The sequence below is a fragment of the Rhinoraja longicauda genome, chromosome 22 (assembly GCF_053455715.1).
Source record: "Rhinoraja longicauda isolate Sanriku21f chromosome 22, sRhiLon1.1, whole genome shotgun sequence".
Taxonomy (NCBI): Eukaryota; Metazoa; Chordata; class Chondrichthyes; order Rajiformes; family Arhynchobatidae; genus Rhinoraja; species Rhinoraja longicauda.
Genome location: NC_135974.1, coordinates 10,751,037 through 10,777,769, shown reverse-complemented (window position 1 = coordinate 10,777,769; position 26,733 = coordinate 10,751,037). Strand labels below are relative to the sequence as shown.

The following is a 26,733-nucleotide window of genomic DNA, read 5'->3' as shown; positions in this document are numbered from 1 at the left end:
TCTTTTACACCTCAATAAGGTTCAGCCTCCCACACTCCAAAGCAAAAAAAGTCCCATCCACTCCATGTAACTCAAGCTTGCAAGCCCAGGCAACATCCTGGTGAATCTCCTCTGCATCCTCTCCAGCTAAATGACATATCTCCTGTAGCTGGGCGACCAGAAGAGCACACAGTACTCCCAAGTGTGGGTCTCTCCAACGACTTGTGCAGCTGCATCATGATGTGTTGAAATAAGGGAATACAATAACCTAAACAGGAAGGAAAGTCTTGTGAAGTGCTTTCTTCAAAGTATTTCCTTCTTTTTGTGAATTAGATGATTGCTTAAAAGAAAATCTAGTTTGGCGTCTTTTGATGGGGGATGTTAATTTATACAACGGGATTAACATGACTATGTTTTCCTCAGTACTAGCTTGCTTCATGGGGCGGGAGCGTAGATTTTTTTTTGGTTGTGATTGGCCATATTTTGTAGGAGGTTAGTCCAAAAAGGTGATGATATAAAGAATAAAAGTTACATCAGATTTTTAAAGATTAAATATTTTCACTAAAAATTTCAGAGAGCGGTGGGAGAAGGAATACCTTGAATATAATATGCTCTTCCCACCAGCTTTCCATTCTTTTACAATGAATATTGCAATCAAAGAGTGAATTGTGAATTGATTGTTGATTATCCTTTCTAATAGTTATAAGGGGAAAAAGTAATATTCCTAATTATGTGTATAGGTAAATCATCACCCACTGCAACTGTCTCCAATCAACCAAAAGGTGAGGTTGCCTCTTCACATCCCAGTCTCCCAAGCCAGACCCCTTCAACCACTATCACGACAGCTGCCAGCGCGGTGTCCACATCCGCAGTTTCAGCTGCCACTGTTAGCAACAGTCCAGTTAAAAAGCAACGGCCTCTATTGCCAAAGGAAACCGTACCATCTGTCCAACGTGCAGTTGTGTGGAATCCCTCGACCAAGTTTCAGACCTCCTCACAGAAATGGCATTTGCAGAAGGTCCAAAGGCAGCAACAGCAGCAGCAAGTGCCAACGACTCAACAGCAACAGTCTCAGAACACAGGAACGCGGTACCAGACAAGATTGGCTGTGAAAGGTATAAATATTTTGAGTCTAGCTCTAAATCTGGCAGATGCCAAACCACATGATAGCGGTAATTTTGTTATAGAGTCATACAGCATGGAAACGGGCTCTTCAGTCCAACTCGTCAATGCTGATCAAAATGCCCCATCTAAGCTAGTCCCTTTTGCCTGTGTTTGGCCCATATCCCTCTAAACCTTTCCTGTCCATTACAGGCATGGAAAAAGTCTTGATTTTGTACTGGGGCAATAAGTAGATTGATCCTGTCCATGTGATTGTTACAGAGAAAAAAACACAATAGGACCCAATCGAATTATCTTGAATAATCTGGAGTGTCTCAATCAAAACACAGTTCTTTTAAGATTAACGGAGTCAGCACATTGAGATCGGCCATTTTTCTTTAATTGCAGGAAAACAACTCCCCATCCTTTATTGGCACCGTGAACATTACGAAAGAACAAAATTTATAAGTTCAGAGTTATTGTGGCATAAGTTCAGAATTATTGCAGTTTCCAAAATGGTCAAAGCTCATATTGTACAAAAGTTGATTATGATTTGAGAGTTTGGGAGGGTTTGACTGATAGCCAAGATAGAAAGGATACTGACCTGTTCTCACAATTCATACTTTGACTTTATTTCCCATTGCAGCTGTGCAGCAGAAAGAGGCAACTCTGCAAACCTCTACGTCTTCCATTACTTTGGTTACAAGTACGTCATCTCTATCAGCGGCAGGTAGCGGTTCAGCAGTCGTGAACACAGCCTCCAGTTCGATGTACAACACAGATCTACCCATAGCTACTCCATCTGCTGACGTTGCTGCTGATCTTACAAAGTATACAAATAAGGTTTGTAATGTAGCTATGATTGAAAATACCTGCTACATAGAATTTTGTCCAGAAATTATGACATAGATGTAGACCATTTGTCCCAGTCACCCGTATCAATATCCCTTTTTGGTTTGGGGATTATTATTGTTTCTCTTTCGTTCTGGTACATAAAATAATTAATGTAGCACGTATCCACTCAATGGCTGCAATATACCTGCATTGCCGAATTGTAAATACTTAAACCTATTACCCTGCTACGATACTTTTTCTTGAGCCAAATTTGAATCTCAATGTCAGCCTTGTGATCGTCAGAGCAAAAAATGAACTTTTCACTCTTGAGTATGCACAAAATTAATTTTAGTTTGAGAGATACAGTGTGGAAACAAGCCGTTTGTCCCAAGTCCGCGCTGACCAACAATCATCTCATACACTAGCTCTATCCTACACTCAAGGGACAATTTACAGAAGCCAAATAGCCTGCAAACCTGCACGTCTTTGGAATGTGGGAGGAAATCAGAGCACCCAGAGAAAGCCCACACAGTCACAGGGAGAATGTGCAAACTCCGTACAGACAGCACCTGTAGTCAGTATCAAACCCGGTGTCTGGTGCTGCAAGGCAGCAACTCTACCCCTGCGCCACCATGCCACAATTTTGCAAGTCTCACTGTCGTGCCACACATAGATTGGGCTAAAACAAATGACTAAGATAATGAAATCAAAAATATAGCATTACAGCTCTGTAAATTAAACATAATTACAGATTTATTGAAGCTCGATTATAATCCATCACCTCTGTCAAAAGAGTAAATTTAGAGAATCTTTAACACAAAAATTAAAATAGTTTGCTTCTGAATAAATTGTTTTTACTTAACGGCTAACAGAATGATTCATGAAATATGCTCCAAAAATGAATATTACTTTGTTTCTTTTTTGATGGTGAGCTAATATTGAAAAAAATGTGCAAGATAATTAAAGAAATGAGGCTTGAAAGGCAGCCAAGTCATGTCTCAGAATAAGGATAAAATATTTGAATGAATCAGAACCATAAGGCAGGTAATTAGACCTGGTTCTGTTGTAACTTGTCATCTTCAACGGCCTGTTGCAAACATGTGAAGGTCACAATCCAGTCATCCAGTTAATTGAAACTTGTAAACGCTATTAATTAAATTCATCATTGATTGGTCTGTGTTCTTTCTCTCACTGGGTCAAGCAGTGAATATGCTAATTCAGCTCCATTTTGCATATTTCTTGACATGAAAGATGCAATACCAATGACGAAGGGGGAATCCATATTAACATTCGATCTCTTTAACGTATCCATTCAATCAAAATGGGCATAATTACACCCAACCCTCTCCCCTCCCATCAACATTACCATCATCACCAACGTAAAAAATCCGATACTTGGTCACGTCTTCACCAATCACACCCCTTTCCCCCCACCGACTTAATATAAGAAATAGATCAAGAATAAGCCATTCAACAACTCATGCCTGCTCCACTATTGAAAACAATATAATTTCTGATTGTTACCTCCATTCCTATACTAACCTCATGTTCCTGGATGTTCTTTATACCCTCCATTCTGTTGATCTTGGGGATTGCCATTCATTTTTACAACATAAAATATATTTTCCATTTAATCAACGACAAATTCACTCTTTTGCCCTGCTTATTTCTTGATTAATCGATACAATCATTACTTTTTAGATGATGGAAGCAATAAAAGGAACAATGACTGAAATCTACAATGATTTCTCCAGAAACAGCTCTGGAAGCACAATATCAGAGGTTAGTTTATTGGAGTCTTGCCGTTAAATAACATCACTGACATTAGCTAACCAATCTGAATTACTGGTTTAATTTCTCATCTGGCAGATTCGACGAATGAAAGTTGAAATTGATAAACTGCAGTGGTTGCATCAGCAGGAGCTTGCAGAAATGAAGCATAATCTTGGTAGGTGCCACAAATCAGCCTTCTTTTCTATTTTACTTTATATATTGGATGAATAAATCATGTTATTTGTCCTCTCCATGCTACAATATGTTATTTTGACCAGTAGATTGCAGAAGTATATTAGCATGCAAGATACACCTATGTAAAGTGGTTTCTTTTCTCTTATGAGAAGTCTCAAAGCCTTATTTTATTATCTTTCCCTAATGGTGCAAATGAGATTAAGATGAGTGAAACATAGGTCTTTCGGCTGCCTAGCAATTTGAAACTTGACAGAATTTATTTTTACTTTTCGATTTGTTGTAAATATACAACAATCCTTGGGCAGCCCACAACCTATGCACTGTAGAAACTGTTCCCTTTGGCAGAAGGATTAAGATCCAGAGAAGAAAAAATGTAGATGATTGGTGAAACAGCCAGAAGTGTCACCTTTTTTGCATAGCATTTGTGTAGAATCTGCATTGGGTGGTGGTGGCAGGAAATACAGGCCCACCACCATTGTTCCGGCGCCCTTGGTTCCAGAGCCTTTCTGGATCATCCGTTTTGCTGGACCAACAGAGGTCACGGCCTTGGGGAGGCCGAGATACCCACCTGCAAAATCAGCCGTGGAAGTCAGCTATGGGAACGGATCTGCCGGCTCCGGCCCGGCTGGAGTTCCAGAGCCCCGGCTGCGGGTAGAAAATTTGTCCCATCAGTTGGCTGCAGAAGTCGGCTATGAGAGCTGATCTGCCAACTCCGGCCGGGCTGGAATTCCAGCGCACCTGCTGCAGTTGGCAAATTTGACCCGCCAATCACCACATTTTCAGGGGGGATCTTCCGGGGGGGCGGCGGGGGGTGATTTTGTCCGGATTAAAGGGGGGGGAACCATGACCACCAGTTGGCGGAAAATCAGTGATGGAGCTGTAGAGGGAGAGCTGATTATGGTACTCAGAAGGGAACTGGGTATATTCATGAAAATGGAAAAGATTACAGGGAATATGGAGAAGGTGAGGGAATGGGGCCAGCTAGATTGCTCTTGCATTGAGCTGGCTCCGAGGCAATAGCCCTAGTGGCCTGATTCCTTCAATGATAGAACCTATCGTAAATAGGTTCCCGGATTGCTTACGGATTTTCATTCCATCTCTACCACAGAATCAGATAATGCTGAAATATTAACTGGCATACCTTTTTCATGTAGGAGTCTATTTTTCTAGTCTGGTGGCATTTTTTGCCAAAGGTGGTCAAGGAGTAGATTGTGTGTAGAAGCTCCTCTCGGATCACGAAGTGAGGGTAGGTGGACTCCTGCAACTGGACACTTCTTGAATGATGTAAGAATGTTTCCTAATCCCAAACGAAGTGAATCTGCTCAAAATGTTGGTTCTGACTAGCAGCTTGTTAAAATCAAAAACAGTAGGATGGAGAACTGAAATACCATTAAGTAATTGGTTGACTGCGTTTTTGTTTCAGGAAATCTGCTCTTCAATCCTTTGACAAATAAAGTGTGGTCATTTCCTGAATGTTTTTTCAATTTGTACTTTACAGAGCTAACAATGGCAGAGATGCGCCAGAGTCTTGAGCAAGAAAAGGACCGCATGGTTGCAGAGATCAAGAAGCAGATGGAGGCGGAGAAGCAGCAGGCTGTTGACGAAACTAAGAAGAAGCAATGGTGTGCAAATTGCAGAAAGGAGGCCATCTTCTACTGTTGCTGGAACACCAGCTACTGCGACTACCCTTGCCAGCAGGCACACTGGCCGGAACACATGAAGTCTTGTACTCAGTCAGGTATATAGTGCTGCACATTTCCCCATCCTAAATTATCTAACTTTCACAACACAGTGATGCATTCTTCTTTGTTTAAAAAGGGATTTAACCGAGGCGCAGCTGGTAGAGTTGCTGTCTCACAGGTGCTGTCTGGGTGGAACAGTCTCCCTGTGACCGCGTGGGTTTCCTCCGGGTATCCGGTTCACTCCCACATCCCAAAGATGTGTGGGTTTGTAGGTTAATTGGCCTGTGAAAACTGCTCCTCGTGCGTAGGAAGTGAATGTGAAAATGGGATAACATAGGAACTTTGTTATGGTTGGCGTGGACACGATGGGCCGAAGGGCCTGTTTCCATGCTGTGATTTTTAATCATTCAATCCACAAAAAGTGTGTTTGTCAAGCTTTTCTTTACACGTGCAATATAATTGAGATTCTTTTCATTGAATTCAATTTAGTGTTATGATTACTTCTTTACCTAAGCAGCAAACCTGTCTCTGATATTCCTATGTGGTTTCCCATTGAACTGGCATGACCTGCGTCCGCTTGGCTGGGTGCTGTCTACGAGCATAAGGTCAACCCAAGCTATTGCTTCTCAATCGAAAATTTGACCGAAACAGTAACATAGTTTTGGTCGCTGTATTGCTGTGGTACTGACTCTGAGGGATGAAGGGTTGATACTTCATCTCATTTGATTTCTATGCCACTTCTTTTTTCAGCAATAAAAATACGTGGGCACGGTCTTCATTCTTTACAAAACAGCTGTAGGCATAGATTAATTCAATTGTCCATAAATGCACTGGTATTGTATAATTTTGTACAATATGAAACCACTGCTCCACATAAACAATACTTCTTGAGATGGAATCAATTTAAGATTGCTGCCATCTCTCCAGTGCTGCTTTTAACTTGGTGCAGTCATTTCAGGAGTTTGGTTTTAACAGTTGTGTATTTTGATTGCAGCCACTGCCACTCAACAGGAACCAGAATCGGAAGTGAACTCCGAGGCATTGAATAAAAGTGCACAGCCAGCCCCAACTGTCCAGCAATCGCCACCAGAGACCAAAGCAGGCCAAAATGACAAGGATCCCAGCACAGATAAGAACAAGGAAAATGTCACAGTAAGTTGAGCTTGGCGCCAGTGTAAATAATACCTTTCCGAGAGACTCAAGGCTATAGTATTCTCAAATACCTTGTGTTTATTTTTAAACCTCCTCACCTTAAGGATGCAGCTCAGATAAAATAAAACAAAAATAGTGCAGATTTCACAACAGTGGTTTTGCTTGTTGAAACTTTTATTGACCAGTGCGCTGCTAAAGGAAATTTGTTGGTTATCAAATTTTGTCCAACCTCCTATTGGAGGGTCACTGATTAAAAGTTTTTCCAGAGTACTTTGGAATTTGTTATCGTGGCTGTTCTTATTTTCAGTTTTTGTGTTCTTCTGATCATCTTCTTTCACATTCTGTTCGTAAACCATTATTTTGCTCCTTGCAAATTGTACACAGTGCTCTTTTTCTGTTATGGAGACTGAAGCGGGAATATTTTGCAGTGTCAGGTACATAAGTAGGTTTTTGCTTGGGTATTGAACAAGATGATAAAACATCCTGCGTTTCAATAACCCACCTTAAAATATTTAATATAAAGCTTCATCCACACCTAACTTAAGACCAATGTAATGAACAGATATATAATGTAACATATATGGCACAATGTAATACATTAATTTATTCCAACATCATTTTTTATAGCCAAGGCTATATTTCCCTTGGATTTGTGATCAATATTTTCTTGCCTTTGTTCACCAATAATTTTTGTCTTCTATCAACCTGTTCATAATAGCTTGTTTCCTTGCTCCAGTTGAATGGTCAGGTCCTGGACATTCCCGCAATAATTCCATTGATTAGATGACTATAATAGAGATTTGCAAATGCGTAATAAAGCTCAGCAAAACACTTGGAATTGTACAGAAACAGCCCTTTCAATCTACTGTTGCCAACCTTTTTGCTCATCTGTACCATTTGTCTGCACTTAGTCCATATTCTTCCCTATTCAGTTGTCTGTCTAAATGTCTGCATCTGATCTTACCACCTCACCAGGGTGAGTTCCAGATTTCAATCTGTCCTGGTGTTAAAAAACCTTGCTCCTCAAATCTATTTATATATATATATATATATTACAAAAACTCTGTTTGTTTGTGTGATCATGCCTGTTTGATGATGCCTTATTTTTGTGCCCCCGTCACACGATAACGCGACAATTTTAGGCCCACCGTACCATTGTCCTGCGGTCACCTTGATGCGTTTCATTCAAATTGGTCTTATTTTTAAAGTTATAGACATTTTAAAGTTTAAAAATTACCTTTTAAACTGACACTGGCTGTGTTCAGCGTTCGACGTCACAATGGGACCCGCCAGAGTGACGGGAGTGGTGGCCAATGGTGGGGCGGGGGGCTGTGGGCCGATGAGCTGCCGCTAACTCACCCACTCCATCCCCCTTGAACCCCCTCCCCCCCAACTCACCCACTTCATCCCCCCCTCACCGACTCCATTCCCCCTCAACCGCCCCTTATCCCTCACCCCCCCCTCACTTACTCACCTTCTCCCCTCCCTCCCCCCCCCTCCCTCACCTACTCACCTTCTCCCCTCCCTCCCCCCCCCCCCCCCCCCCCGCCGGAAGGACGAGCCGCGTTTTCAAAGTCAGTCCGTGCGTGCACAGTTGGGGCGATCTACGATATTTCGACTTTGCGATGGTGCAAACAGCAGCGACCCGTAGCGAGCCACAGCTCGCTTCCGGCCACTTGAGGGGGGATGGAGTGGTTGAGTGGGTGAGGGGGGCGGGAGAGGAGGGGGAGATAAGGGGGGTTGAGGGGGGATGGAGTGGGTGAGGGGAGGAGGGGGGGTTGAGGGTAGGGTTGCCAACTGTCCCGTATTAGCTGGGACATCCCGTATTTTGGGCTGAATTGGGTTGTCCTGTACGGGACAAGCCCTTGTCCCGTATTTGAGTGCTACCAGCAGTGTTCAGTGTTGGACCGCCAGGCGCTTGTGGGTTTTAATTCACTGGGTTAGTTTCCCCCCTCCCTCTCTCTCCTCTCCCTTTGGAGTGTTTTTAATTTCCACGTTTTAACTATTAAATCTCTTTGGCGTCTCTCAAACCCCACCCCACCCCCACCTCCCCTGTTCGGTCGGAGGCTCGGAGGCGGAGCGCTCACAAGTTCCCTGAGCACCGACACCCCTTAAATCTCCCGAGTGCCAGCCCCTGCAGGAGCGAACACCTGGCGAATTGTCACAGCAGGTAGAAGCTCTGAGATTTTATCAACCGGCTCATCAGATCTGTTGCCGTTTGGTGTCCATCTCGCCTCCTGCATGATTTCTCACCTGTCCATCCCTCGTCGCTTCCTCCCACTGAAAGGCTAACACGGTTCTCTTATCTCCCTGCAAAATCTCGCCGGACATCAGCCTCTTCTTCGGTCCTGATTCCTGAAGCTCGCCTCTTCTGTATCCACTGTATGCTTTTTTTCTCTCTCTCTCTCTCTCTCTCTCTCTCTCTCTCTCTCCAGCCTCAGCTCAGATACCTCGCATACAAAACAGCTGACTCAATCGACCTTACATCAAGATAAATAGGAGAGAAAGTGCACAGGGTAGCGTTAGATACTAACACGCCAGCTCAGGTGAGTGAGTACATCTGCTCAACAGAGCAGGTGTAAATCTAAATAAACCACAGGAAAGCAATTTTAATGAAACAATACAGCATTGTCCCTTAAATTATCAATGCAGCCCAACGCTGCCACGAGGCCAGGCTAGTGAAATACGGTTTCCACTGAATGCGTATCGCTTTTGCACCATCGTAAAGTCGAAATATTGTAAGTCGAAGCATCGTAAGTGGAGGAGCATCTGTACTCTGTAATCATCAGAGGGCACGCTTACAGACAGATCTAGATCTGATACAACATGTGTTGCATGTGCTGTTGACGCCACGCACGAGTGATTCACCTGTCATCCAATCACAGGCCCCCTTGTGTGCATCAGTTGTACGCTATCTTTTGCCAATTCCTGCCAAAACAAGAAGTTTCAGTGACGTCTGGTGTTCGGTCGGATTGGCTTGTGCAAATATGGATAAATCTGCAAAAAAGAAAAGACTGTGCAGCTATCGCAAGCAATGGGAAGCAAAAAAGACTTGGGTTCAGCCTGTCAGCGGTGACTCGACGAAGGCCTTCTGTACTCTATGCCGTCGGGAATTCTCAATTGGCCATGGAGGTGAGAGTGACCTGACTCAGCATGCTTCCACAGAAGTGCACAAGAAGGCCACACTAACTAAAGGTGCAAGCAATATTGGTGCATTCTTCGTGAAATCTACTGCGGAAAATGATCAAATGGCGGCAAGTGAAGCCTCTTATGTATACCATACAGTTAAACACGGACTCAGCTACAACAGCACCGACTGTCTTGTTAAGCTCAACGGTGCTTTGTTTAATGACTCAAATATTATGAAGACGATGCACTTGGGAAGAACGAAAGCTGAGATGATTACAATTAATGCTTTAGGACCAAAGACTGTGCGGGATATTATGGATGATCTGTCCCCGACTGACGTAGGTGAGCCCGCGGAGCCCGCATATTTCTCAGTTGCCACCGATGCCTCAAACAAGGGAGATAGAAAAGTGTTTCCAGTGTGCGTGAGATATTTCTCTGTATCTGATGGAGTGCAGTGTAAGTTACTTGACTTTTATGAAGACGGTGATAAAACTGCAAATGGCATACATCAAGCTCTGATGAGCTGTCTGGAAAAGTATGAACTGGATATTAGACACGTCACAGCCTATGCAGCAGATAATGCCAATGTAAACTTTGGAAAACACCACTCAGTTTACCAGTTATTGAGCAGTGCCAACGATCGCATTGTGAAAGCTAATTGCCCAGCTCACATAGCTCATACCGCCTGCAAGCACGCCTGTGATCAGCTATCAGTGGATCTTGAGACAATTGTTCTCAAGGTCTACAGCCACTTCTCAATATCTGCTTCCCGAAGAGAGGAGCTGCGTTCATTTTTTGCCTTTGTTGACATTGAGTGGCGTGAAATTCTGCGTCATGTTTGCACACGATGGCTCTCTCTCCGTCCAGCTGTCGAACGTCTCCTGCAAAGCTGGCCAGCTCTTACGTCGTACTTCAGGTCCCTTGAGACCTGTCCTGTGGCACTGAAGATGATTTTTGAGGATGAAGAACAAACTGGAGCTACTGAAATTTATCTGTGCTTTTTCCACAACGTGGGGTGTGTTTTTGACCAACTCGTAAAAAAGCTGGAGGAAACAAAGCTCTGCATCACAGATGTTTACGAGGAAGTCCGAAAGTTCAAAATGAAGATGCTTCAACGGAAACAGGACAGCTTTTTTGGATACCAGACCAAGCAGCTGATGGACAAACAAGTGCCAGCACAAAGGTTCAAGCAGCAACAGGACTTTGTGAAGTTCTATGATACTGTCATTACATACATTGACAAGTGGTTTGATTTCTCACCAGAAAATGTAATGACAAAACTGAAACTGATCGGCCTCTATGAGCACCTCTCCTTCCCTGACCTGGAGCAGGTGGTGGCTGCCCTCAAAATGACAGACACAGTCAATATGGACCAACTCTATGAAGAGTTTTGTGCTAGCCAGGAGGAAATAGAAAAAGCCAGACAGGATACCACAAAATCTACCAGTGAGAAGTGGGTGGCAGTTTTCCAAAACATAGGGAAAGCCAACTTGGTCAACATGTTCAGGATTGTCTCATTTGTACTCAGTGTGCCAGGCTCAAATGCCTTTGTAGAGAAGATCTTCTCTCTGATGACCATTAAATGGTCTGACTCAAGAAATAGATGCAGCACAGAGCTGATCAAAAATGAACTTCAAATATCTGTGAACTGTGACTTGTCATGTATGGACTTCTCTCTGGCTGTGCAAAAAGACAAAGGACTGCTTGAATCAGTCAAGAGTAGCAAGAAATATCCATGGAAAAAGTAGACTTGATGAGTCCCCCCCCCTTCCTCTTTTGCAGTGATTATATGTCTACTCTATAGGCACATACAGGTCGGGTTATTTGGTGTTATTTCATGTCTGACTGGTGGTCAGATTATGCTCTGTTATAATTTGGTGTTACATTTCATGTATAACACTGAAGATATGTGTAGATGGTTAATATATTGGATTTGTTTACCAATATCATGGTTGTTGGTTTTTTTTCTTTCTCTCTCTCTTTTGAAAAAGGTCCCTGTTACCATCTGCTAGCTGCCAGCCCTAGGGTTGCCAACTGTCCCGTATTAGCCGGGACATCCCGCATATTAGGCCAAATTGGTTTGTCCCATACGGGACCGCCCTTGTCCCGTATTTGACTGCTACTACTCGGGCCGAGGGGACTGTCAGGTCAGAGCGCCACGTCCAGCCCCGCCTCACCCGTCCCGACGTAGTGCAGCCCATCGAGTGCAGCAGCAGCGGCTCGCCTGTGGCCCCGTGGGTCGGCAGTAGGGCTGCCAACTGTCCCGTATTAGCCTGGTCATCCCGTATTTTGGGCTAAATTGTTTTTGTCCCATACGGGACCGCCCTTGTCCCATATTAGGCCCGGTTGGAGGGGGGGGACGGGGGGGACGGGGACTGTAGGCCCGGACGCTGTAGGCACCGACAGTTTAGGTCCCAACACTCTAGGTTTCTGACATTTTAGTTCCAGACAGTCTAGGTCCGGAGGCCCGGGCACCACCTAACGGAGATTATTTTTTTACATGTACATCAAGTTCTTTATTCACAATGTTTTCAGCAGTATATTAGCTTCTATCCAAACATGCATGTTCCTTTAATTGTATACAATACTTCCAAAATAGGCCAGTACCAGTCAGAATAAGACATCATGTTTGACACATTCATCACAGCCATTATCTGGTAAACCAAACTAAGATATGGATTATTTCACAAAATGCTGGAGTAACTCAGCAGGTCAGGCAGCATCTCAGGAGAGAAGGAATGGGTGACGTTTCGGGTCGAGACCCTTCTTCAGACTGATGTCAGGGAGGCGGGACAAAGGAAGGATATATCATATCATATATATACAGCCGGAAACTGTCCTTTTCGGCCCTCCAAGTCCGTGCCGCCCAGCGATCCCCGTACATTAACACTATCCTACACCCACTAGGGACAATTTTACATTTACCCAGCCAATTAACCTACATACCTGTACGTCTTTGGAGTGTGGGAGGAAACCGAAGATCTCGGAGAAAACCCACGCAGGTCACGGGGAGAACGTACAAACTCCTTACAGTGCAGCACCCGTAGTCAGGATCGAACCTGAGTCTCCGGCGCTGCATTCGTTGTAAAGCAGCAACTCTACCGCTGCGCTACCGTGCCGCCAGGTGGAGACAGGAAGATAGAGGGGGAACTGGGAAGGGGGAAGGGAAGAGAGGGACAGAGGAACTATCTAAAGTTGGAGAAGTCAATGTTCATACCGCCGGGCTGCAAGCTGCCCAAGCGAAATATGAGGTGCTGTTCCACTACCTATATCCTTCCTTTGTCCCACCCCCTGACATCAGTCTGAAGAAGGGTCTCGACCCGAAACGTCATCCATTCCTTCTCTCCTGAGATGCTGCCTGACCTGCTGAATTACTCCAGCATTTTGTGAAATAAATACCTTTGATTTGTACCAGCATCTGCAGTTATTTTCTTACACTAAGATATGGATTAAATCATTCTTTAGTGAGAAACCACCAGTTTATATAGTGTAGGAAACTAAATTTTCAAAAGAGTTAATGAAAAGTTATGTTACATATAAAAAAATAATGCCTTTCAAATCAAAAATCAATCTTTAGTCTACAACATCATCTAAAGTCTTCTCTTCTGTGTGCTGATGTACAACACGTTGTTGCCTCGAATAAATGCATCTCCATATTTGTTAAGGCTGGCCCCTTCCCCCCCACCCCTCTGCAATCACCACTTCACACCCACTTACAGCGTGACTCCAGTCTGCAATGACTGGGCCCTCGTCCACTACACACCACCTCCTTGCTGCCCAACATCAGTCTGGCCACGTCCCCATCTCCAACAATAGAAATTGAGGAGGTGAAGAGGCTATTCAGGAGACAGAAATGCCGGAAATCCCCAGGACGGGACAATGTTCCCCCCTCTACCCTCAAGCTCTGTGCCGAACAACTGGCACCGGTCCACACAGACATTTTCAATCAGTCCCTGCAAACCTGCACTGTCCCTGCCTGCTTCAAGGTCTCCACCATTGTCCCTGTACCCAAAAAGACCAGGATCACTGGTCTTAATGACTACAGGCCTGTCACACTGACCTCTGTAGTCATGAAGACCTTTGAAAGACCTGTGCTGGTCCAGCTGAAAAAATCACAAACCCCCTGCTGGACCCTCTGCAGTTTGCATACCGTGCCAATAGATCGGTGAATGATGCAGTCAACCTAGGCCTGTACTTCATCCTCCAGCACCTAGACTGCAAGGGGACCTATGCCAGGATTTTGTTTGTGGGCTTTAGCTCTGCATTTAACACCATTGTGCCAGAGCTACTACACTCCAAACTCTCCCAGTTGACTGTGCCTGAACCCCTCTGTCAGTGAGTGGATCATCAACTTCCTGACGGACAGGAAGCAGCATGTGAGGCTGGGAAAGCACATCTCGGACCCGCAAACCCTCAGCATAGGAGCACCGCAAGGCTGCGTACTCTCCCTTCTCCTTTACTCTCTACACCAACGACTGCCTCCACAGACCCCTCTGTCAAGCTTCTCAAGTTTGCGGATGACACAACCCTGATTGGACTGATCCAGGATGGGGAGGAATCTGCCTACAGACGGGAAGTGACACAGATGGCGTCCTGGTGCCATCGCAACAACCTGGAGCTCAATGCTCTTGAGACAGTGGAACTGATTATAAACTTTAGGAGAGCTCCCCCTCCCCCCACTCACCATCCCTACAGACACATCTGTGGAGTCATTTAAGTTCCTTGGAACCATCATCTCCAAGGACCTTAAATGGGGGGCCACCATCGACTCCACAGTCAAAAAGGCCCAACAGTGGATGTACTTCCTGCAGCAGCTGAGGAAACACAATCTGCCACAGGCAATGATGGTCCAATTCTACACTGCCATCATAGGAGTCCGTCCTCACCTTCTCCATCATGGTCTGGTTTGGCTCAGCCACCAAGCACGACATCTGGAGGCTGCAGCGCATCGTTCGATCAGCTGAGAAGGCTGTTGGCTGCAACCTTCCCCCCCATTGACGAACTGTACACTGCAAGGGCCAGGAAGCGAACGGGTAAGATCCCTCTCATCCTGGCCACAAACTCTTTGAAGCACTTCCCTCTGGAAGGCGACTCCGGACTGTCAAAGCAGCCACAGCCAGACCTAAAAACAGCTTTTTTTCCATGAGTAGTAGCTCTACTCAATAACCAAAAGTCTGTAGTCTCATTTTGCTCTGGTTTATTTCACTCACATGTTGAGATCGTAATGTTGTATTCTTAATGTTTTAATGTTTTATGCTTTATTTTTAATTGTTTACTGTATGTTCGTGTTGTTACTTGCGAGCGGAGCACCAAGGCACATTCCTTGTATGTGTACATACTTGGCCAATAAACTTATTCGTTCTTAAGCTGACCGTTTACATATTCTTCTGTCTGTTCCAGTGCTGTGTTCATATATCCATCCAAACAAGCTAAATCACCTCGGTAATAAACCCCCGAGTTCAGTTTAACCACCACTGGCCTCCCTTTGATTTGTTTTAGAAAATTGCTGGGCGTCTGCTTTCGCAGGCTCATTTTGCGTCCTTTAGCCTATGCACGGTCCACTGATGGCTTGATTCAAACGCAGTTGAGGTTGCGTAGCAGCCCTCCTCCCGGCCCAGGCCGCCGTCATTGGTGGAGCGGGAGCACATGGCCGCTGGCTGGATGAGGTCACGTGGGGCGCAGGGCGGTGATGTCACATTGTCCCGTATTTGGGAGTGAGGAATTTGGCAACCCTAATTGAGGGGGGATGGAGTGGGTGAGTGGGGGGGGAGGGGGGTTCAGGGGGAATGGAGTGGGTGAGTGGGGGGGGAGGAGGGGGGGTTCAAGGGGGATGGAGTGGATGTGGGAGGGGAGTGGAGGGGGGTTCAGGGGGGATGGAGTTGGTGGAGGAGGGTGAGATAAAGGGGTTTGAGGGGAGATGGAGTCGGTGAGTAGGGGGGGAGGAGGGGGGGATAAGGGGGGTTCAGGGGGGATGGAGTGGATGAGTGGGGGAGGAGAGGGTGCTGGACCAATGCAGGAGAGGTTTGGGCCCAACGGGTCGACCTGGTCTAGTATATATATTTTAGGTCCACCTTACCATTCGCCTATGGTGTGCAGTATCAGGTTTCATTATATTTTAACAGTAATTCACTTTATAAACTCCAATAAACAATAATACTGTTATTGGGACAAGTCAATTTGATCTAATACTTCCGTGTTCTGCGTCACAATGGGAACCCAATGGATCATATATGAGATCGCCATTTTGAACTAATACGGCGTCACAACGAGGGAGGGTTGCTGGGCCCTGTGGCGTCGCGCCTGCGCAGTGGCGCCGGGAGGACTGGCGCCCGTCTCAGCGTGCCCCACGCCTTACCTTCCTCCCGTGGTAAGGGGGGGGGGGGGGGGGAAAGAAGGTCAAAGAACATGGCCGCAGGAAATAGATGCAGGAAATCCCCACTGCACAGTTTGGAATTCATTTTCTTTATTTACACTGTAGACATCCGGTAGTTGTAACTATCACAAACATGATGGTCCATTTTTAACACGAATAATATTACTGAGGCCTTCATCAATTATTGTTTGTGGAATAAAATGGAATGCACAGCAGCTTCTAGTTTCTATAGAAGTGCAGTAAGCCATGGAAATCTGTAAGTTGCTGTTCAAGATATCGTGCACATCTCTAAATAGCTTTGTATTACTATCACCAGTGGATTTGGCATTAGAATGCATGAAGTTCTGATGGTACAACACTTACCCATCCTGGATACACATCAGGAAAAGATTAAGTGTTGCACATTTAGGTGCAAAGTGTTATTTTTACGTGTTATTTACATGAAATGGCTTTGAAAAATTACACTTTACAGTGTGGAGCCTCATAGCTTCCAATTTTAATTATTTAAAAAATATTTTAAACCATTTAAAAAAAAACTTCCATTTGTCTTACCTTCCCTACTAGCCTCATTTCTTTTCTAAGCTTTTTAAAAAATGAAATGTTTTAATTTGTATTTGTTGATTTACATTGCTTACATTAAAAAAAAACCTGACTGCTACTTTCCTGGTCTCACGTGCCACAAATATATTTGGAGGATATTTTGCTGAAATAGCTCTCAATTTGTTCTATGTTGTCATACAGAAGGCCACGATGAATTGCAAGCATTTTGTAAAAATAGAAGTCTTATACTAGAGAGAAGCACACGTATTTTCAACCCACCCGTCTGAATTGGATTACACCTAAATTTTAGCATGATATTAATTACCTGCATCATCCCTACTCCCTAAACAAGAAAGAGACTTAAAAAGGGATGAATAACTTTTATGTGCAGAAAGGAACTGCACATGATGGTATATACCGAAGATAAATATAAAGTGCTGGAATAACCAAGTTGCATCTCTGGAGAAAAAAGATGGGTAACATTTCAGGTCGAGAAACTTTAAGGTGCCTTCTATTTATCACTCCTATTTTCTTTGTCACACCAGTACTATCTATAGGTAACACCTGAGATTTAAAAAAAATATATATTTGATTTTTATTTTTATTAGCAAGGAAGAAAGAGAATTACAAATATAAAGGTTATGGGGATAGATCCGGGAGATGATGAGTATAGTTGTACATCCAACCCTAAACTCAAGTTTTAACTTTAGTTTTAAATTTTAGTTTTGTGTCAAACCCATTTACTTTTTTAAAAATTCAATAAATGGAAACCAAATTTTAAAAAATAGATCTGGTTTGTCAATTAAGACAAACCTTATTTTTTCCAAATGTAAGGTCTCGGTCATTTCCGTAATCCACATTTTAATTGTGGTGGTTACTGTTTTTTTTCTGAGATTTCAATGACCACTTTCATTTTCAGATGCTGAACTGCTGATTTTAAGTACTTAAGCCACTGTTCTTTACTAAAATGCGCACTGAGATTAATTTACAAAATAGTATTGGAACTTGTAGCTGATGTTACCTACTGGGCATCTGTTATAAGAAATTAATTTCTAACTGGTGCTTGATTCTCAGTGCTAGTTTGTTTTAGACTCCATTGTTAAGTTGAAAATGATAATTTCTTGCAACTATACATGATCAAGCCAGGAGTCAAAAACTTGGATGAAGGAATTAAAAGTACCATTAGCAAATTTGCAGATGATACAAAGCTGGGTGGTAGTGTGAACTGTGAGGAAGATGCTATGAGGTTGCAGGGTGACTTGGACAGGTTGTGTGAGTGGGCGGATGCATGGCAGATGCAGTTTAATGTGGATAAGTGTGAGGTTATCCACTTTGTTGGTAAGAATAGGAAGGCAGATTATTATCTGAATGGTGTCAAGTCAGGAAAATGGGACGTACAGTGAGATCTGGGTGTTCTAGTGCATCAGTCACTGAAAGGAAGCATGCAGGTACAGCAGGCAGTGATGAAAGCCAATGGAATGTTGGCCTTCATAACAAGAGGAGTTGAGTATAGGAGCAAAGAGGTCCTTCTGCAGTTGTACAGGGCCCTAGTGAGACCGCACCTGGAGTACTGTGTGCAGTTTTGGTCTCCAAATTTGAGGAAGGATATTCTTACTATTGAGGGCGTGCAGCGTAGGTTTACTAGGTTAATTCCCGGAATGGCAGGACTGTCGTGTGTTGAAAGACTGGAGCGACTAGGCTTGTATACACTGGAATTTAGAAGGATGAGAGGGGATCTTATCGAAACATATAAGATTATTAAGGGGTTGGACACGTTAGAGGCAGGAAACATGTTCCCAATGTTGGGGGAGTCCAGAACCCGGGGCCACAGTTTAAGAATAAGGGGTAGGTCATTTAGAACGGAGATGAGGAAAAACGTTTTCAGTCAGAGAATTGTAAATCTGTGGAATTCTGCCTCAGAAGGCAGTGGAGGCCAATTCGCTGAATGCATTCAAGAGAGACATAGAGCTCTTAAGGATAGCGGAGTCAGGGGGTATGGGGAGAAGGCAGGACGGGGTACTGATTGAGAATGATCAGCCATGATCACATTGAATGGCGGTGCTGACTCGAAGGGCCGAATGGCCTAGTCCTGCACCTATTGTCTATTGTCTATTTATTAATTAAGCCTGCAACAGATTCTGCAAAGTTAAGCAAAAGGACAAAAGGCACAACGTGCTGTAATAATTCAGCGGATCAGGCAGCATCTCTGGAGGACATGGACAGCTGATTTTTCGGATCGGGATCCTCCTTCTTCACAAGGGTCTCGACCCAAAATATCGCCTATCAATGTCCTCTAGCACTTTTTTTCCTGTTTTGTAAAGCAGCATCTGCAGTTCCTTGTGTCTGCAGAAAGAGAAGGAGATAGACACAAAATGCTGGAGTAACTCAGTGGGACAAGCAGCATCTCTGGAGAGAAGGAATGGGTGACTTTTCGGGTTGAGACCCTTCTGACTCATGGCATGAAGACTTTGAGGAGCATTACTTGCTCTTCAAATTGAATGTCAGACATTCAAGATTACTGAAGATTACTGATTACTAGGAAAAACAAAATATCACTAATTAAACAAGATCAAAATCTTCACAAATACAATGTCTAGCCCTGGAGAGAAGCCATTGATGCTTATCAAAATGGTACATTGGCAAATGTGTTTGTTTCTTTGGGGTATTATTGTGGAACTGATGATCTTTATGAAGTAAGGTAACGACCGCAGGAAAGAAGATGTTCCTGAATCTGCAGGTCCGGGAGACCTGTAGCGCCTCCCAGATGGGAGGAGGGTAAACAATCTGTGGTTGGGGTGAGAGCTGTCCTTGACGATGCAGCGCGCCCTTTGCAGACATCGCCTACTCTGGATAGACTCAATGGAGGGGAGTGAGGAACCGGTGATGCGTTGGGCAGTTTTCACCACCCTCTGCAGTGCTTTCCGGTCGGAGACAGAGCAGTTGCCATACCATACTGTGATACAGTTAGTAAGGATGCTCTCGATAGTGCAGCGGTAGAAGTTCACCAGAATCTGAGGAGACAGATGGACCTTCTTTAGTCTCCTCAGGAAGAAGAGACGCTGGTGAGCCTTCTTGATCAGCGTTGAGGTATTGTGGGTCCAAGAGAGGTCATCAGAAATGTTGGCACCCAAGAACCTAAAACTGGAAACACGCTCCACCTACCAGAGGCGATTTTAGCACACTTGCTACTTCTATCTACAATTATGTACATGTAATGCACCTTTTGAAGCAAAACGAGGCTGAATTAATTTGTACTAACATACTGGCATTGTAAGCGCTTGTAAGGCAGCAACTCAACTGCTGCGCCACCATGCTGCCCTTGGAGTATTGAATTGAATGTATTGGAGATATTCAGAAATTGTGAAGAGGAAACAGAGGTAACATATTAAGTCTGTGATTTCAAAGTTATTTTCCCCTCTGTGAAACATAGGTGAAGACGTTACATTCTGAATTAATTCTCTGTCACGGTAGCTCTGACCCTCCCAATCTCCCTTTTTGTTTATGATGATTCAGAGTTGCAATATCTCTCTCTTCGTGTTCCTGTTGGTTTCTCTGTGTGTACAGCACATGCCCTATTGATTGTCAGTTTGTGCTCATGGCCTTGTTGTATATTTATGGTTTTCATCAGTATTTGAAAAAAATGGAACTGATAACCAGACTAATTATGATGAGTGCAGTGATGGACTAATGGGAGTTGGGAGTTCAAATCTCAACATGGAAAAATCCAGTCATTAGCAGTGACCACTACTAGTACTGCACAGATGTGAAAACACATCTGGTTCATTACTGTCCGTAATGGGATGAAATCTGCTTTCCTTGCCTGAGTCCAGCTTGCCTTTGACTCTAGACCTACCAGTGTGGTTGACTCTTTAATACCTTCTGAATTGGCCTAGCAGGTCAAATTGTTTAATAGTAATTATGGTTGTGCAGTAAATGTGGGCCTTGACGATGGTAGCCAGGTCTGAAAAATGAATTAGTAAATAAAAAATAATGTTTTCTTTCTTTGCCTCTTCGATTTAATCCTAAAAGATGAGGGGAGATATTCAAACAATTATCATTTTATGATGATTTATACACATATGCACTCAATTTGGAGGAAATGGAGCTTGACATGGCCTGTGACTTGATCAATGACCATATCCAAATGTTATGAAAGAAGCAAGCCATCATCTATACCGCTATAGGAGTACAGCAGTAATTCATGTAGAAAGTGATGCTTGCATGTTACCTTAGAGATGGATGTGAAGAGGTGCGTATGGTTTTGTGATGTAAAAACTCCTAAATCCATAATTCTTAGATTTCTACTTTGCTTCTGGTTTGTTGGGGAGTCAGGTGGTGCATGGTGTTTATTGGCATCAGTCTTTTGTGAATGTTGGTACCTGTTTGATGTTCATGGGATATAATCTGTAGTGTGCCATTTGCTAGATGCTATTTGGACAACTCAGAGTTATGGGTAGGATATGAAACTTAATCTTTGGATGAATACTGTCTTCCATGTTGGGAACAAAAAGATCTATGGGTCCTTTACTTTTATTCCTCATGTAAGCCAAGAGCTTAATAATTATTCACGAGCCCTTGTCAAAGCCCTTGGCTTGCCCTGTGGTAGTCACTGTTATCACATTAAGAAAACTAACCTTGAACATAATTTGCAGTCATAAAGAAAGTAACAATCTGAATGCAGAACTGCAAAGTGATAGTGTGCATTTCCCACCTTTCGCGTCACCTCACCTCAATTTTTGCAGCAAATAACTGTGTAGGAGTTATTTATGTTTAGACTAGCTACGGTCATTAGCCAGAACTGGGTGGTATATATATGGGATACAGGGACTGGGGAGGATCGGATACAGGGAGGGAGAGTATACAGTACAGCACAGACCTGTGAACAAATGGGGGGAACAAACCTGGAAAAGATCTGGAGACCTGGGATCAGACCAGGGTCAGAGCAGCCAGCTACGACTTGTATGCGAAATAAGTGCAGCCTGGTATGTTCATCTCCTTGTTTGTACAACTACTTCAATAAACAACTAATTAAACTGGAAAAACGACTGGAAGTTCTGTTCTGTTGGGTTTGCGTAAGATCATTCCGACTCCCTGTGTAGTAATGGCAATTAGAAAAGACTATTGGATAAGTTGGAAAGTTGCCATTACAAACTGCAAAGTCTATTATTTCTGGGGGGAGAAAAATCACACTCTAGCTGCCTTGAGCATGGTTGAATTGATGGGACAGTAAATTGCAGATTGAAGTTGAATCATTTTTAAGCGCATAATATTTGGAAGCTCGCACAATAGATGCACAATAGAATACCATTCTGTGCAACTTGCTGTTTACCGTTGGAAGAATGAGCACTTAGAATAGTTGACCTTGCTGGCACCATATGTCTGCTGTTATTGCAGTTAACCTTTGAACCTGAAACTTTAAAAAAATTGTCATGTCACAAATCTAATTAGAAATTTCTTCAATTTGTTGGAGGCTGGCAGATAGGTCTATTCTTAAAAGCTTTATTTTTGCCAATGCAAAAGATAGAGTTGTGGCCAGCTGTTGACAAAAAGTTACACCAGTGATTTTACCGCATTGAATAAAATAACAAGAACTGACAAGATCTGCCACGAATGTGCAGAGTACTGTCCATCCTCCTGACAAGGAGTTACTGAATGCTGAAGACCTGTGCATGTTATTGTGCTTTACTTCTACTCTTGCCATCAAATTAGGTGGTCAACTGCACTGTGGATAGCTGGGGACTTAGGCTGAGGAAGTTCCTGTTGTGAATGCAAAATAATCTAATGATCTGTGTTCTTTTAGTAACGTCGATCATCTGGTCGTGGGAAAGGGCCACATAAGTTTGGCTTGATTCCTTGAACATTTTGACTGTTGGCGCTTATGACCTAGTAAATTATTTTAATTAATGCTGAGATAGAAAGAAGCAGCATGTGGTAAATACTGGCAAATTTGTTGTGCCTCTGTACGTATTTATATTTGGGAGCTTGACTTGTATACCAACATTTTATTAGCTTAAATGCAGTTGTCTATTTTGGTAGTTATTATATTCTTGTTGTATGTCGCTGTTGCATCTGATAATTATGTCTCTCTTTGCTCTTTATTGCCTATGGAGCAAAGGGAAGGCATTTACAGCAATTAAAGCATAGGGTGTAGTATTGCAGTGTGGTTTGGGATGAAAGCAGGTGCATTAAGTGGTGGAGCACAATGAGCATATATTTTCCGCATGACTCCACACAGCAGCTCTTGCTTGGAAACAGTGCCTTTTGTACTTGCATTTTGCCGGACTGTGGATTTTTACTACAATTGAACTTCAATTCCTCAGCGCTTTCATGCTGTTTTTCTGTACACAGGTCATGCCAGTTGTGAATTCACCGGCTGGAGTAGCGACTGTGCAGCCTGCGGTCCAGTGCGCCCAGACCACGATCCCTGTGCAAGCCCACAGAGCCTGAAAGCCCCAGATTTAATCTGAGGACATTTGAAGAAAACAGCATAATGGAGCAAGACTTTGCATGGGAATTCATCAGAACAGCCTTTCGTTCTCCAATCTTGAATAGACAAATGCATTGGTTATCTGCTTTGTATATAATTATACAGAGCTTTCATGACACTACAAAATGCTAGCATATTAAAAAAAATTATGCAACGTCTACAGAAGATGACCACATCTGGCAAATTTTTCTCTTTTTTTTCTCTAGAATTTGTCAATTCTTGATACTCCATCCCTGTTGGTATTTTCCTGTAATGTGACTTGATGGAAGATTGTAGACTCTAGTTTCTGAAAATGTAGTGAATTGGGGAACATATACAGCATGCGACAAAACTAAAAAGCCTTTAGTAGTTGGACCACGGCATATAATATTTATATGTAGGAGTCTGTGAAATCCAGTGATGTAAAAGCATGAAATGGGGGGTGGGCAATGTCTTGGCATTTCTAATGAAGGAATACAAAATGGGGAGGTATGTCTTGCTGCTCAATGTTTCTCTTCTCCCCATGTTCGCTCTTGTTTCCTCTTGGAGTGTCTGATATTTGAACAGAAGGAGTTTGTGTATATGAGATAATCCTTGTGTTCAGAATCGTTCCAGTGCTTTTCTGATGTGTATATTTTTGTTTTTTTTATTTTTCATCCTGATTTATACAAGCAGTTTGTACAGTTTTCAACCAGTCCTGATGAGTAAATGTTAAAATAAAAATTAGAAAAAAAAAATTGACACTATAGTAAATTTACCATTGTTTTTGAGAACATACTTGCTAGCCTAACTTGTGAAACAGGATTGCTTTTAGCATATGGAAGTATTTTTTCACATTTCTTTGTACAAAGTTTATATTAAAAATAGATTAAAAAAGAATTATGTGTATCTTTTTTCTATTGCCAACTCGCTGGTAGTTTATGAAATCAATTACCGTGAAGTGTGGTCGATCCGTGAAGTTGAACTGATCTCAACTATGGCACTGAGCAGCAAATATGGATTTGCACTCCTGAATTTCTAATATACATGCATTTTGCTCTGCTGTACAGAATGGAGATTGTGTGTCAAAGATTAGATGAAAGTATAGCCATCTAATTAATTAATTATTTGATGGTTTGCAGCTGATATTATGGGATGGAGTTTAAAAGGTAACTGGCTATGATGATCATGAAACATAAAACTTGACTCATTCTGCACTAGTATCAAATAGACTGAGTTCATAAGTAAGTACATAGTATATTGCTGAATTTTTAAAAAACCATTAAGACTTCAATGACTGGCAGCTAAATGTGTAATGTGGCTTGGTTAACACATGGTGGAGCTGTTGTCCTTGAAAGCTTAAACCTTGTAGAAAGCGGTCAATTTTTTCTACTCATGAAAATAATTACTAGACGTACCGAATACTCTTTCTGTGAAGCATTAGCATGACATAGCATCCTGCTTTGCTCTCAGCATGGTAAATGTTCGGGGAGAGGTGAATTAAATGGACATTTTCAAAGTTATTGTGGAATCTAAAAGCTTATGGTGTAGGTGATATGTTTTAGTGAGAGATACAGCATGGAAATAGGCCCTTTGGTCCACGAGTCCACACCAAACATCAACCACCCATTCATAATAAATTTCCACTTATAACATTTTTATTCTCTGCACATTCCCATCAATTCCTGTCAGATGTCCACAAGGAGCAATTTACAGTGACCAATCTCCATGTCTTTTAGATGTGGGAGTAATTCAGTGCAGCTAGAGGAAACCAATGGAGTTATAAGATGGAGGTGCAAACACCACACAGACAGCATCTAAGGTCAGGTTCAAAGCCGGGTCTCTGGCTCTGCAAGGCAGTGGCTCTACTCGCTGCGCCACTAAGCCATAATTCAAAGGAAACCAGAGCACCTGGACGAAACCCCTCTGGTCACATGAATAATATTGGTACGGATGGTAAACTGCTTGCTTCGTTTGGCAACTGGTAGGCATAATGTATTTTTCTGGTTCTGGGTGGCAAGGCATAACGAGTGATCAACCATAGGAATCGATGTTGAGCCTTTTTACAATTTAAGTAAATGAAGGCATTGAGGGTTAGCTTGCTGATAACACGTCAATGTGCAGGAAAATAAATTGTGAAGTGGGCATAAGAAGATCACGTTAAGGTTAAGTGGCTGACAAAAGGTCTTGCAAATGGTTGGGGTGTAATGTGGGAAATGTGCATTTGTCCATTTTGCAGGAAAACAAAAAGAAGCAAATTGTCCAGAGGGATCTGGTTGTAATGCACGTGATTTGTCCTGGACCAGCCATATCGAAGCAATGGCCAAGAAAGCACACCACCTTAGAAGTCTGAGGAAATTTGGCATGTCGCTAATAACTCTCATCAACTACAGCTGTGCCGTAGAAAGCATTTTATCCGAATGCATCACAGCATTCGAGACCCTCGCACTATCTTTAATCGGACTTCACTGGACTTTATCTTGCGCTAAACGTATTCCCTTTACTCTTTATCTGCACACTGTGGACGGCTTGATTGTAATCATGTGTAGTCTCCGCTGACTGGATAGCAAGCAACAAACAAGAGCTTTCACTGTACTTGATGATCGACTAAACTAAATGAATTCATTCTGGTCTTGACACATTGGTCGCATGTTATTATGTTACTGCAACCATTTTAAGAATATAATACATATTTCACACTTATTTGAGCGGGAGTGCATTGTTCCCGTTTGAATGAATTAGGCATTGACACAGTAAGTGCTTGTGTCAGACGATTCATGAGGACCTCGGGTTTTGCTGAGCTGACAGGTTTTTGTCAGGGTGATGAGAGATGCTGGAATAAGTGGCTTTGTTTCTGTTGAGTATATCTGGAGTACATGCAGTAGTTGTTGCCCACAAACAGCACTCTTCTCCCTCCCCTTTCTTCCTCTAGACCCCCCCCCCCCCCCCCCATCTGATCCTCTCCCCTGAATCCTGTCCTTGCACCTGTTTCTCCCCTCCCCCACCACCTACATCCCTTCCAGTGGCTACACAACACAACTTTTCTACCATTGAGTTTCACAATTCGCAACTCTTTATCCTTTTCGGGCACAAACCTGCCTTTTCATCGAATAGTGAAAGACCTGGAATAGAGTGGATGTGGAGGATGTTTCCACTAGTGGGACAGTCTAGGACTAGAGGTCAGAGCCTCAGAATAAAAGGACGTTCCTTTGGGAAAGGGATGAGGAGGATTTTCTTTTTAGTCGAGGGTGGTGAATCTGTGGAATTCATTGCCACAGAACGCTGTGGAGGTCAAGTCAGTGGATATTTTTAAGGCAGATATAGATAGATTCTTGATTAGTACAGATTTCAGGGGTTATGAGGTAGGAAGATAGATCAGCCATGATTGAATGGTGGAGTAGACTTGATGGACCGAATGGCCTAATTCTTCTCCTATCTCTTATGAACTTATGAATATCCCTGGCCAACAATCTACCCATCAAACAACCTCCCCTCGACTGTATTCACCTATTACCAGCCATTCTCTGTCC

General features: G+C 43.1%; 2 protein-coding genes across 10 annotated transcripts in view; one reads left to right on the top strand and one right to left on the bottom strand.

The window, feature by feature from the left end:
* The window catches only part of zmynd8 (zinc finger, MYND-type containing 8), a 94,104-nt gene extending 70,042 nt beyond the window's left edge, over positions 1-24,062 (top strand). For all 9 annotated transcript variants that reach the window (XM_078418732.1, XM_078418731.1, XM_078418735.1 and 6 more), the window contains 7 exons: positions 720-1,094; positions 1,727-1,923; positions 3,616-3,696; positions 3,784-3,862; positions 5,381-5,620; positions 6,559-6,716; positions 23,107-24,062. In XM_078418732.1, coding sequence (XP_078274858.1) covers positions 720-1,094; positions 1,727-1,923; positions 3,616-3,696; positions 3,784-3,862; positions 5,381-5,620; positions 6,559-6,716; positions 23,107-23,205 — 1,229 coding nt within the window. In that variant the 3' untranslated portion in view covers positions 23,206-24,062. The remainder of the gene's footprint in view (positions 1-719; positions 1,095-1,726; positions 1,924-3,615; positions 3,697-3,783; positions 3,863-5,380; positions 5,621-6,558; positions 6,717-23,106) is intronic.
* LOC144604641 (U6 snRNA-associated Sm-like protein LSm6) lies at positions 13,382-15,377 on the bottom strand. Its single transcript, XM_078419276.1, has 2 exons — positions 15,218-15,377; positions 13,382-13,518 (listed from the first exon to the last, which is right to left on the bottom strand). The coding sequence occupies exons 1-2, from the start codon at positions 15,375-15,377 to the stop codon at positions 13,436-13,438; spliced, it is 243 nt and encodes an 80-aa protein (XP_078275402.1). The 3' UTR covers positions 13,382-13,435.
* Positions 24,063-26,733: the final 2,671 nt, after the last annotated feature.

Bases quoted from the DNA above. Each gene is read 5' to 3' on its own strand.
- LOC144604641 (XM_078419276.1), bottom strand. From the start codon at position 15,377: ATGAGCCTGCGAAAGCAGACGCCCAGCAATTTTCTAAAACAAATCAAA. The intron at 13,519-15,217 runs GTCAGCTTAAGA...GTGGGGGGGAAG, and splicing joins GACAGAAGAATATGTAAACG to GGGCCAGCCTTAACAAATAT.